This window comes from Plecotus auritus (genome assembly GCF_963455305.1).
Source record: "Plecotus auritus genome assembly, chromosome: 14".
NCBI lineage: Eukaryota > Metazoa > Chordata > Mammalia > Chiroptera > Vespertilionidae > Plecotus > Plecotus auritus.
Window position 1 is genome coordinate 5835203 of NC_137780.1, and position 12855 is coordinate 5848057.

General features: G+C 46.6%; 1 protein-coding gene across 1 annotated transcript in view; it reads left to right on the top strand.

Moving 5' to 3' along the window:
- RYR2 (ryanodine receptor 2) overlaps window positions 1-12855 on the top strand; it is a 203519-nt gene that overhangs the window by 135038 nt on the left and 55626 nt on the right. The window contains exons 63-66 of the mRNA XM_080651042.1: window positions 1258-1307; window positions 8496-8556; window positions 9724-9962; window positions 11583-11664. Coding sequence (XP_080507168.1) covers window positions 1258-1307; window positions 8496-8556; window positions 9724-9962; window positions 11583-11664 — 432 coding nt within the window. The remainder of the gene's footprint in view (window positions 1-1257; window positions 1308-8495; window positions 8557-9723; window positions 9963-11582; window positions 11665-12855) is intronic.

Genomic DNA, 12855 nt, shown 5'->3' on the forward strand with positions numbered 1-12855 from the left:
TGCTCACCTTCAACTGAGGCAGATCCTGGTGGGTCCTCTCGGTCCCCACGTGGAGTTCTGTGATGAGGCATCGGAGAGGCTGCTCTTGTTCTATTGTGTTGTTCCGATAACACAGCGTAGGGGCTAATGCAGCCGTGGGCAAACTACGGCCCGCGGGCCAGATCCGGCCCGTTCGGCTGTTCTATCCGGCCCGCGGAGCCGAAAGAGCAGAGGGTTCTCTTGCTCTCCCCTCCGCTCTTTTACTTTGAATTTATATTAGTTCACACAAACACTCCATCCATGCTTTTGTTCCGGCCCTCCAGTCCAGTTTAAGAACCCATTGTGGCCCTCGAGTCAAAAAGTTTGCCCACCGCTGGGCTAATGCCATGAAAACCGGATGTCTGCCTGAGTAGATGGCTGTTTTAAAACGTTCAGCACTGGAGAGATTTCCCACTGGTGTGGTGACTTTCATTTACAAATGAGTCCGCTTGGTTCCTGCAGTGAGATCTGAGGCCACAGCCCTCATAGGGGAGGTCAGCATCACAGGTGTGGTTCTCTCGGCCTCCTTTCTGCCATCCTGACTGTGCTTGGGAAGCCAGGCTGGATGTGGGTGGTGCCATCACATCCCTGTCCAAGGTGACAGCGTCAGAACTGGGTCTCCGCAGAGTGCAGAGCTGGCTGTGAGGGCACGTCAGTTACATGGGAAGACAGATGCAGACAGAAATTCAGAACGGCCTTTGGGAAATGCTTGGCTGGGAGGGACGGGAGTGCTAAGTGTAAGGGCTCAGGTTGGGAAGCGGCAAAGTCCAAGTGATGAAACACACTCAAACTTAACGTAACATTTTATGCCCAAAGCACCATATTTCTGTTGTTAAATAATATCTGTAACAACCACTGGTTCTAGAATTTCAATAGTACATTTGGACAGATAAATCTTTTCCTTGTGGTATTTCTTCAGTTATATTTTTGCGGGTTTCATATAGATTGCTTTTATATTAATTAGCTTTGCTTTCAATTTTTTTTGTTTCTTATAATATGTGCTTTTTTAACCATGTTTGTTAAAGATATGCACTCAGAAACTTTCTTTAATGCCTTTACTCCACATTCTGCTTGGAGAATCAGTACTTTCTGCGTGACATCATGTTGCTTTTTCCGGCTCATATATCAGCTGTTTATTTTTCTTTTTTCTTCTTTTTTTTTTCATTTTATTTTCATTTCTCCCTGTCTCTTCTACCTCCCCCCTCTCCCCCTTTCTCTTTGGTTTTCTTTTGTCTTCAGCCTGTTCTGCAAACTCGGAGTTCTTGTCAGGCATAGGATCTCACTGTTTGGTAAGGAGACCCCTGGACAAGCACCCGCATGGCCTCACTGGGTCCTTCGCGTCAGCACTGTGTGGTGTGCGGTGTTGCATGCGCGCACGTGGGCATGGCTGCATGTGCTCGTCCTGGGCCCGGCCCCGGGCCTGCAGGTCCTTCCTCAGGAGCCTGCCCTGTGGTGAAATGGGAGACCAGCTTCTTTACTCGTCCACTGTTCATGTGAAAACCCAGAGGTTGTACCGTTACAGAGCAGGGGACTGGGGACGGCAGCGGTGCCATGCTTCCATCAGAGGGAGCAGCCGAACAGGGACCTTGAATGCGTGTTTGCTGATCTCGGATCGATTCAATAATGAGCTGTTATAGATGAAAAACTTTCCCTGCACTTAACCTTTAATGCTCTGGACTACACATGTGCATGCCGACTGCATTTCAGACATGGGAGCCACGGAGTCGACAGCGAGGGCAAGGACTTCACTTAGCCAAAGAGACTCTTCTAGAACCGCTCAGCCCATAGTCAGTTTCTGTTGGTTTCTGAGTTCACCGAGCAGAAGTCCACACTCCCAGCGCCTGCCTCCCCTGCGTGCAGGGCGGCCACTCGCCCCTGTGTCCTTGCTGTGGGGACTCTGCGGCGGCTGGCAGAGCTGAGTGGGACCTTCCCTCCATCTGCTGTTGTAAGCAGGCCAAGTACACGTGAGCTCCATGTGTGAGCTTTTTTTTTTTTAAATATATTTTATTGATTTTTTACAGAGAGGAAGGGAGAGGGAGAGAGAGTTAGAAACATCGATGAGAGAGAAACATCGATCAGCTGCCTCCTGCACACCTCCCACTGGGGATGTGCCTGCAACCAAGGTACATGCCCTTGACCGGAATCGAACCTGGGACCTTTCAGTCCGCAGGCCGACGCTCTATCCACTGAGCCAAACCGGTTTTGGCAATGTGTGAGCTTTCAAGGCAGTGTTAGGGCGACCTCAGTAGCAAACATCTAGTGCACTGAAAACGGTGCTAACAGCTTAACTCCGTTTACAGGGAAACTGAGGGTTCTCTCAAAGGCACCGTGAATAACTGAGGACTAGGTGTGTGTGTGTGTGTGTGTGTGTGTGTGCGCGCGCGCGCACACGCATATATAAATACACACAAATAACTTATAAGTTCTAAACATTAAATTTTGGGGGAAATTATAGTTTCTGAATATAATTACTTGACATATTTAGTTTCTATTATAATTGCATCCGATATTTGGTGTTCTTAAATTTAGTAATTGTAAGTTATATTTCATATTGATTGCCTGAATTTTTGCATTAATGTTTCAGTTATCCAACATTAAAGCGGAAATCATCTTTTTTTAAAATTGATTTTATAGAGAGAGAAGAAGGGAAGAGAAAGAGAAACGCTGATGCGTTGTCCCACTTATGTACGCATTCAGTGGTTGATTCTTGTATGTGCTCTGCCCGGGGATCAAACCGGGGATGTCACTCTTAACCAGTGAGCCACCAGGGCAGGTGGACATTATCTGCCGAACAATTTCCAGGGGACTGGCTTTGGTTGGGCTTCCCTTCAGCCTAGAAACATTTCACACAGAATGTTCACGTACTCCGTCACCTTCCCACCGTAACAGTGGATTCCCGCCTCCTCCGTTTGTCTTAGGGAGTGTGACCTCACATAGAGCTGGATAAGGACAATGTTTCTCAGCTGCACTGGTTTTGTTAATCCTCACCCAAGGGTATGTTCAGAGAGAGAGGGGGGCGGGTGGTCGGGGGGAGAGACATCAACGTGAGAGAGGGAGGGAGAGAGACATCAACGTGAGAGAGAAACATCGATTGGTTGCCTCCGGTACTCACTCCAACCTGGGAACAAACCTGGTTATGTGCCCTGACCGTGAATGAAACCTGCAGCCTTTTGGTGTATGGGTGACGCTCCAACCAACGGAGCCACCCGGCCAGGGCTCAGCTGCCCTGTTTCGCTTTCTTATGAATGAGCATAATGCTGCCATCATGTGGCTTCCACCTTCTTACATGTAGGAAACTCCTGGTTTCCTGGGTTATGTCTCTCCGTAATTTCCTTTTAACAATTTCTGAGGCATTTCACACGGGCAGCAAAGTACGTCAGTGTCCAGGACAGCCTGGTGCATCGCTTGTGGAATGTCCCCTGGGTCTGTACCCATTTGCTCAGGCCAAGGCAGAATGTCTCTGGCATCCCTAAAGCTTCCCTTGTGTCTTTCCTCGTTTTATAATCCTCAAAAAGGAACTGTCTGTAGACTCCCATTGCCATGGGTTAATTGTGACTGTTCTTTAGCCTTCTTTTTCCCTTTTGAATATATAACTCGTCAGGCTGTCAGGAGAGAGGACTGGACTTTAACGTTTTTCCATCTCTGTGTGCTTCTGAGAGTCCTTCCAGGCACTGCATCTTAAATCCCTTAGCATTTAAATATGGTTTTTAAAGATTTTAACAGGAACTTTTTGGAGAGCTCCTATGTAACTGTTCTTCAACACCATATTTACTATGTAACTGTTCTTCACCATATTTTTGTGAATTCTTTATATTATTTTGATATCTTTTATTATTTTTTCAAATTTGCATTGGCATTTTCCTGTAAAATAACACAAACTCCAAGAGGCCAAACATATTATAATGCAGACATGTCCAGTTATTAGAATATTTAAGTCTAAGACACGTAAACTTTATTTTTTGTTTTTTAAAATATATACACACATATATAAACATTTTATTTTTAATCTGTGTTTATTTCTTTAATAGCTACTGAAGCTTTTCTGTGTTTTTTTTGTTTGTTTGTTTTTTTTGACACCACATTATCAACCCTCACGCTTGGGAGCCCACTGTGGTCACAAAGCGTGTGTAACTGGTGCCATAAGGAAGCTGTCGGGGAACTGCTGGCCTAGCTGAGAGTCCCTCACACACTCCCCTGTGTCCTGGGGGGGGCTTACCTCTGCACCTCACAACTCCATGCCGAAGCACCTGCAGGTGCCCTCTTGGTTTAACTTTGTTGTTGACATTATTACAGATGTCCTCACCGCCCCCACCACCACCACCTCCATTAGACACGTAACCTTCAGACGACACAGCTATAACCTGGCGCAGACACTCATGGTGTCCTGGGGAGAAGGGTGTGGGCTCTGATCCAGAAAAACCAGGTGCAAGTCTTATGTGTGTAACTAAGCCAGCGGACTGATCTGGACAAGCACTTGCTGTCTCTGAACTTGGGCTTTTATTTTTGAACCGGACTAAAATAAGTAGTCTAACCTTAGAGCGCTGGCACGTATCAGCCCAGTGTTGGGTGATGAGTGTTCAAGTGCCAGGCGAGCTGTAACCGTCCAGCTTTCACCTGGAAGGGGTTCCAGGCAGGACGGAAAGTTGAGGTTAACAAATACTCCTCGGGCTTTGTCTGTGAGCAAAGGTGAAGGGTAGAGAGAGCCATGTTAACCTGAGATGAGTGAGGACAGTGCAGCTGAGACCAAGGGGAGCTTTATAGAAAACCAGGGGACCAGACTCTTGTCTGTTGGTGGCGCCCGTGGTGAGCTGGTGGCAGTGCCTGTGGTGAGGTAGTTTGATGAGTAATGGAATATTTATCCAAGTTGGATGCCAAATGGTAGTTACATCTACAAGTCTCTCCTGGAGTTGAAATGCTTTTCTTTAAAAAAAATTTTTATTTTATTTTTTTTGCATTCTAGAGAGAGGAAGGGGGAAAGAGAGAAACATCAATGATGTGAGATAATCATTGTTCGGCTTCCTCCTGCACGCCCCCCACTGGGGATGGTGCCCGCACCCCGGGCCTATGCCCTGACCGGGAATTGAACCAGCAGAGCCACACTGGGCAGGGCGAATGATATTTCTAATCTACAGAGTGAGAAAGCCTAAAACTTGGACTTAATACAGTTGTATCTTTAATCCAAATATTTCCTATCTTTTGAAGCACACTCTCTGAGAATTAAATACATTCGTGTTTTCTTGCCATTCGTTTTATATTAAAAAAAGGTAAGGTTTTAACAGGGGACAGGCCTCATTCCCCACAGAACAGTAGTTATGGTGTATCCATTAAAACATTTTATGGGGAAAGTAATAGAGTCTTGTGTACATATAGGCTTGGCTCTTGGACTCTGGAATGTTCGCTCGTGGTTGTAAGTTCATGCCGAGGACCCATTGCTGACTGAGGAGTGAGTGCCTTTAATCCCACCATTCCCCCACTGCTGTCAGGAACTCTCATCCTGATTTCCAGGCAGTTAGAGAAGACAAACCCCTCGCGTCCCAGCCCAGGGCAGCCTTTCAGCGGCTTTTAGTGGAGGCGGGGTCAGGCTGCGAGGGCAGCGGTGGTGGCACGGGGGCACAGCGGCACTTCGTAAGGCTTCACTCTTCCTTATGAAAATAAACCTAATGCCTTCCTGCCGTCACTCAGCAAAGCACTGTACGTCTGTGTGTGCAGGGCGTTCTCCAGGCTGTGGGGACTGAAATGATTTCGTTACATGCCAGTACCCCAGGCCACCTGCAGGCGTGTTTCTCCCGCCGCCCGGGAGCACTGCGTTCCCTCTGAATCCCCGCAGACCGTCCGGTCTTCCCAGAACTCAGTCTCACGTGCACGCCTACTCATCCAGTGGTTTCCCATTTCTTTAGAATAAAGACCAGAATTCTTCATCTGGCCGTGTGCCTGGTCCCTAGTCCGGCTCCTGTGGCCTCCATTTGCATCCTGAGCAAGTTGCGGCTCCCTGTGCTTCAGCCTCAGAGGTCTCTCTCTGCTCCTTGACCGTGTGGATTCCCTTTCTGCCCAGGTCCTGGCACGTACTGTCATTGCCAGCTGGCACCGGGTCCCCTACAGTTCCGTTCACTTGCCGATCCCTCATCCCCTCTATGGAGGCAGCTGCCCATCCTTCAGAGTTCCATCCAAACGCTCCTCTCTCAGGTCACCTTCCCCACCTCCTGAGGCCTCTCCTGCCTGTGACGCTCACGGCTCCTGCACCTGCTCCTCCTTTCTGGCGCTGTCCCTGGGCTAACATCTCTTTCTGGCCCAAACCGCTCAGCTCTTTGAGGGCTTCTTGCTGTATCCGCAGCCTGGCGGGAAGTCTGAGCCCTAGTCGGCATCCTCAGAAACTGCCCCATGTTCGGGAACCGCCCAGTGAGGGCGTGCGGGTGCTTGTCCAGAGTCTCCTTACCAAACAGCGAGAACTCCGGGTTTGCTGAACAGGCTGAAGACAAAAGAAAATCGAAGGAAAAAGGGGTGGGGTGGGAAGGGCAGGGAGAAATGAAAATAAAATGAAAAAAAAGAACAGCTGATAAGTGTCCCATTTAACCCATAAGAAAAAACTTAAAAATATGTTCCTAATGTCTTCACTGCTGATATGCTGATCCAAATTCACCCCCTACGCCTTGACCGCACCGCAGGAGCGTCCTGGCTCATGTCACGTGGCCCTTCCAGAGTTTTGCATGTTGGGATTTCATCCTTTTAAAATGTCAGTCAGATTCCAGTCTGTTCAAAACCCATCTGTCTTTCTGTTGCACTTAAGAAACATGCCCAGAGTTCTTGCACTGGTTGCGGGGCACTAGCCCCTGGCCCCCTCTCCCCCCGACACATCTCCGTCCCCATCCACCCGCATGAGCCACTTCACTTCCTCACCTGGAGCACCAGGCTCATTTCCGCCCCAGGGCCTTTGCACCTGCAGTTCCCTCTCCTGGGCCCTTCTCCCGGCTGCATGCACGGTCTGTTCCTTCATTGTTCCTTCCAATAGCTCTGCTCATTTGCCCCTTTCTTGGGGTCGGCCTCCTGACCACTCCCCCTGTTACTCTCTCCAGTTGCTCTAAGCCCTATATCCTGCTATACATTTTTACTGTGGCCTGATACTATGTTACATACTGATTTTTGATTGTTATCTGTATCCCAATTAAAATGCAAGTACCTTGAGAAAGCTATTTTGCTTATTACTTGAAGTTTGAGAGTGCCTGGTATGTAACCAGTATTTATTGAGTGAATGAGTAATTAAATGAATAACACTTTCAGAGATCACAGTACCACAGTACAAGCCCTAACATTGCCACCAGCCAATAGACAGGGACGTAACAAATTCTGCCCTTCTGCTCGTTTGGTCTCCGTTATCATCAGGAATTCTGGGAGACCAAGCACAAGATGAACGGGGCTTTTCTGAAAGTACTCAGAGTCTCCGTCATGAGTGCCTTTTTTTTTTTTTTTCTTGTTTGTATCCTGTCACTAAACTGGCTTGCTGCCATTCTAAAGCAATTATTAGTTTCCATGTATATTTAATTCATTCATTTTAGGATACTTTTTTTTGTATAAAGAATATAACATACTCAAATGTCATAAAAACTTACATTCAAATAGGAGTTGTTAACCGCAGGGTCCAGGAAATGACGATATGTTATACAGTGGGAAAGAAAGTATATATATATATATATATATATATATATATATATATATACACACACACACACACACACACACACGTTTATAGAATATGGAATGAAGACGACATGACGTCAGACTATCACACGAGCAGTCAAATCACTGTAACTTTGGGCCTGCTTATTCATTCTTACCACAAGTAATATACATGTGGTGGCTGTATAGTTCACCTTTCTGCCCATCAAAGGAGGGAGTTCCATCTTTCAAGAGCGGTCAGCCCCATTTTAGGTGTCTCGTGGGAGTAGGATTTCACTTCCTCAGCTTCTGATGCTTTTTTACATAATAGCATGATGCTTCTCTTTCACCAAAGACCAGCAACATTCAGGCAGATGAGCTGCTCTGAATCCAGGTGAATGCAATAAGAAGGCAGAGACATGGGGGTAATCAAACTGGAATGACATTTATTAGACTTTCAGCCACCTCATCCCATAAAGGCTGTGAGCTGACCTCACAGCTGCCATGCAATGTGATTTAACAAGGAGGCGAGCTGGTACGTGGAGGGGTGTCCGTGGAGAACTCAGTTAGACCCCCAGCCTGGCAGCGCTTCCACTGCTTCTGAGTGCATCAGCTCCTCGCCGAGGCCCGCTTCTCCGCTTCCCTACTGACATCCGCATAACCACCGTAGCAGGAAACTGCATGTGAAACTCTGTCGGAGATCTTTTTGAGCCATTACATGGAGTTGTGCTGTGGACTAATTTTTGAAACACAACTGTTACTAGAAAAGAAGAAAACTGGCAAATTCTCAGGGCAATTCATACAGCTCTTCTCTTCTTCTTCTTTAGGAAACGATGCAGCATCCATTGTCAACTGTCTTCACATTTTGGGTCAGACTCTGGATGCAAGGTACACGGGTCCATTTGTATCTAAATCAGTGAGTGTCATAATGACACTGGAGAATATTAAAATGGGCTACTGCCTTCATTATATTCTTTGGAATAGTACTGAAGATTTCAGTGAAGGTGAAAAGAAAAATCTTTCGCAAATTACTAATACAATGGCATTTTGTTATTTTCACGATCATATGTAAGTCGTTAAATTTTAGTAATTTCTGCCACATCTTGGCTTGTAATTGGGGCTGAGCAGGGAATGTGGCCTGTGAGGGAGAAGTGGTAGTGATAGCTCTGGAGGTCACGTTGGTGTCGAGACACCATGCCCGGCTCACGTTTGTGGTAACATTTACTTTACCAGAAACCTGAGGGGTTACTCTCAGGTTACAGACGTAGCGTGAAACCTAAGACTGCACAGCGAGTGGTGGTCAGCCAGCCCCGGTCTGTGTCGTTTCTCCTCTGCCTGCCATCGACACGCCCGGCCACCCAGCATGTGGTCTGAACAGAGAGTCAATCAACCCATGTAGCATGATCGACTCGGCCTTCAGCCGCACATTAAATTCATTTATTACCCAGGACAAACCTAAATGAAAGCTGCTGACTGTCTCTTATGAGAGTATTCCATGAGACCTTGGATAATCCAGGTTTGTGTTTAAAGCTTTGAGGTGTTTTGTATAATAAACGGAGACAGGAGATGCCATCGTGCACCTTCATTCTTACTAAAAGGGTGGCCCAGGAGTCTCCTCCTGCGTGTGAGGAGAGGCTGATAGGTCACTCTACATCTCCCCTCAAAGCACCGGACTTCCGTGTCATTTGGCGACTTGGTGGAGTTGCCATCGAATGTTTCTTTCACAGCCATCGCTCCGGAACCATTCTCCTCCTGTTGGATTTGGGATGAACTGAACAGGCTCAGCAGCTGTGTTTGCTTAGTTATAGAATAAATCCTCTCAGAATGCCAGACCGCGGCTGGAAAACTAGGCATTAGCCCTGCCCCCTGCTCTGAGGTTCTCTTATGAAGGAATTTAGGATCAGTCGTGAATTACAGAGCAATGTGGCTGAAACTCCAAGTGTGCGGAAGTGTTTGAGTGGATGTAAAGGGCTGGCGACTGAGCGTGTGCTGTGAGAACGCGGACCGTGTTCCTGCTCACTGCTCCCTTCACGCCTGCCCTCTGTCCCCCCGCAGGACCGTCATGAAGACCGGCCTGGAGAGCGTCAAGGGCGCACTCAGTGCGTTTCTGGACAGCGCGGCGGAGGACCTGGACAGGACCCTGGAAAACCTGAAGGAGGGCCAGTTCACACACACCCGCAGCCAGCCGCGGGGCGTCACGCAGATCATCAACTACACCACGGTGGCGCTGCTGCCTGTGCTGTCCTCCCTGTTCGAGCACATCGGCCAGCACCAGTTTGGGGAAGACCTGATCCGTACGTAGACCTGCACTTAGAGCCTCATTTCTGGGTGGCACAAGCAGCTGTGGAAGCCACACCTGGGTCCCTCCAACACTGTGTGGACATTGACCTGCTTGTTTTGCAGAACATTCTAGGTTGAGTGTGAGTTACAGAAACCTTCTTGCAGAGGTAGCCCGCTGAATCACATGATAGCCTTCCACTGTCCACGTGCAAATTCCAAAGTCACGCTTCGGTGTTGTCTCTTCCCATGGCGCTTGCTAACGCGGTCTGACCACGGGACACGCACGTGAAATGTGTCCACTTGTTTCTGAGTCAGTGCAGATCCTTTCCATAGCTGCGTGACCAGCAAACTGGAGGCTGCTGAGACCAGTCTGTGTCCATATAGCCTGTTGCCGTGGGTGGCCCACACAGCTTCTGTTAATAGGTTTCAGCCTGTTTTCATTGGGGATCTGACCAGCGATTGTTGGCTGGAATTCTGTAGTTATTAAAAATACCCACAGGCCCAGCCGGCATGGCTCAGTGTTTGAGCATCAATTTATGAACCAGGAGGTCACGTTTCGATTCCTGGTCAGGGCACATGCCCAGGTCGTGGGCTCAGTCCCCAGTAGGGGGCCTGCAGAGTCAGCTAATCAATGATTCTCTCTCACCATTGATGTTTCTATCTCTCTCTCCCTCTTCTTTCCTCTCTGAAATCAATAAAAATATTTTTAAAAATATATATCCACAGAGTCCCCAAGGTTATGTGGGAAAAAATAACGCATGACCTGCCCCAGTGCCCTGCCCTTGTGCTGACATGAACACGAGAGAAGGGGCGAGTCCTTGCCATGCAGTCTCAGACCCAGCTGCTGAGACTCCGTGTGTAGGGCCCAGGGGCACGCAGCTCTGCACAAAACCCACTGCAGAGCTGGGTGACGACAAGGACTCTGGCTGCGAGGGTTCTGGAAGCAGCAGGAGCACTGCTTGCAGGGCAGCGTGGCCATGGAAACGTCTGGAGGACAAGGTGGTTTCTCCATTGATGCCGTGTTTCCCGCAGGAAACAGAGCGGAGTTAGAATTAGAGATTCAGGTTCTTAGATTGCCTTGCCTTGCCAATAGGCATCTTCTTGGGTCACAGATCATCTACCAGGTTTTGTTTGATTGTCTAGCTGCAGAAACCACCAGGGTGACTCACTCACACGCTACATGCCAGGTTGTGTCAGGAATAACTGGCACACTCCACCCTCTACCATTCTCATGCTGGTTCACTGAGACCTAAAATAAAAGTGCCACCTTCATATACCTTGGGAACAGGAGTAAAACACCTACCTGCCCTCCAAGTTACTCTTGTGTTACTTTTATTCTTGAGGTAATCTTTTATTCGTATACCTAGAGAAAAATCATAAAGAAATTGTTCCTGATCATGTTCTGAGTAATTACAGTGCTTCTTTAGAATGCTTTAAGCTCCTGAAAGAAAAGAATTTTGTTTGAGAAAAACTTTTTATATTTCCTTTTACATATTGTCTGTTCTTATGTTGTTTCTCTCCTGCGTTAAAATATCAGCATGCCTTTAATATGGAATTTTGGTTTTAGCAAAGCTTTCTTAGACAATGTGTAAGTAACAAGTGTTTTTTTCAAGTGTGGTTCTCTTTTTCCCTAGTGGAAGATGTGCAGGTGTCCTGTTATAGAATTCTGACAAGCTTATATGCTCTGGGAACGAGCAAGAGTATTTACGTGGAAAGGTAAAGTTTTACATTTAACTTTGTCTCAATAGCTGTTTCAAGTATTATACCTACTTCAAGTGTTGGAAAAAGTCTTCGCTCTGTAACTTTTTCCTAAGTTAGAAATTAAAGAACCAGGTTCATTTTATGGGTTCTTTGGGAGCAGTTACACAATCTTTAAGGTAAGTTTGATTTATGTTAGGGTTTGGCTGGTGACTTGGGCTGTGAAAGAATTCACAACTGAAAGGAGAGATGCAGAGAGGAAGTTGCATTTACTTCCCAGTGGAGGAAAGGGCCGGTGTATTGCTAGTTGATATAGGGGAGGGAGCAAAGGGGTGGCCTGCTCTTCAAGCTGTGGCTGTTGCCAAGCATCAGGGAAGGAAGGAGTCAGGGTTGTGTTGATGTTGAGTAGGTTCCAGGGCTGTCTTAAAGAGTTACAGTGTGTTTGCTTTCCAGGAGACTGACAGATGTCCCAGGGAGGTATCTTATCAGTATTTTCTCAAGCCTATAAAACATGCTTAGGGCAAAAGTTATGAAGAGTTTAAAAGAGGCTTTTTTTTAAGGTGAGATGGGATGGGAACTTTCTACTCACTAGAGACGCCTTCCTGCAAATTATCTCTGAGCTGTGAAAACAGCAGGGAGGAGGGGATGCAAGAATGTAGCCTTGAGAGTCCCTTATCTTGTCCCACAGTTTGAACAGAGGAGCCAACAATCCGGGAGTTTAATTACCAGGTGCTTCTCATAAATCGTGGAAGACCACAGCAAAGAAGAAAGGCCTTTTTCCTATCCTTACAATATAATACAAGAGTTATGGGGGAAAAGTAAAGCAATCTCAGTAAAGACCGTATTTAACATAAAGCTTTAACTTGAGTGTTTATGAATCTGCTAGTACAGGTTTGCATATGATAAAATGACCTGGAAGAATAGAAAACTAAAATTTTGAATATGAGTAAAATATGTTTTTTAAAAATGAAAAAGTAACATAAATGCTAATAAAAATATAGTAATTTTAGTACAAGTCATCTAAAAGAAAAATGGCTATTTCCAGAATACCAACACAAATGATCAGAGTTGGTCTGAGAATTACTACTTGAATAAAAAAATTTAAATAAGTGACAAGAATTATTAATGATAGACTAATCAGATGTAAGGGAATACATTGCTGACTTTGAAGTCATACATGAAACATTTTAACCTATTAAATTCTTAAAT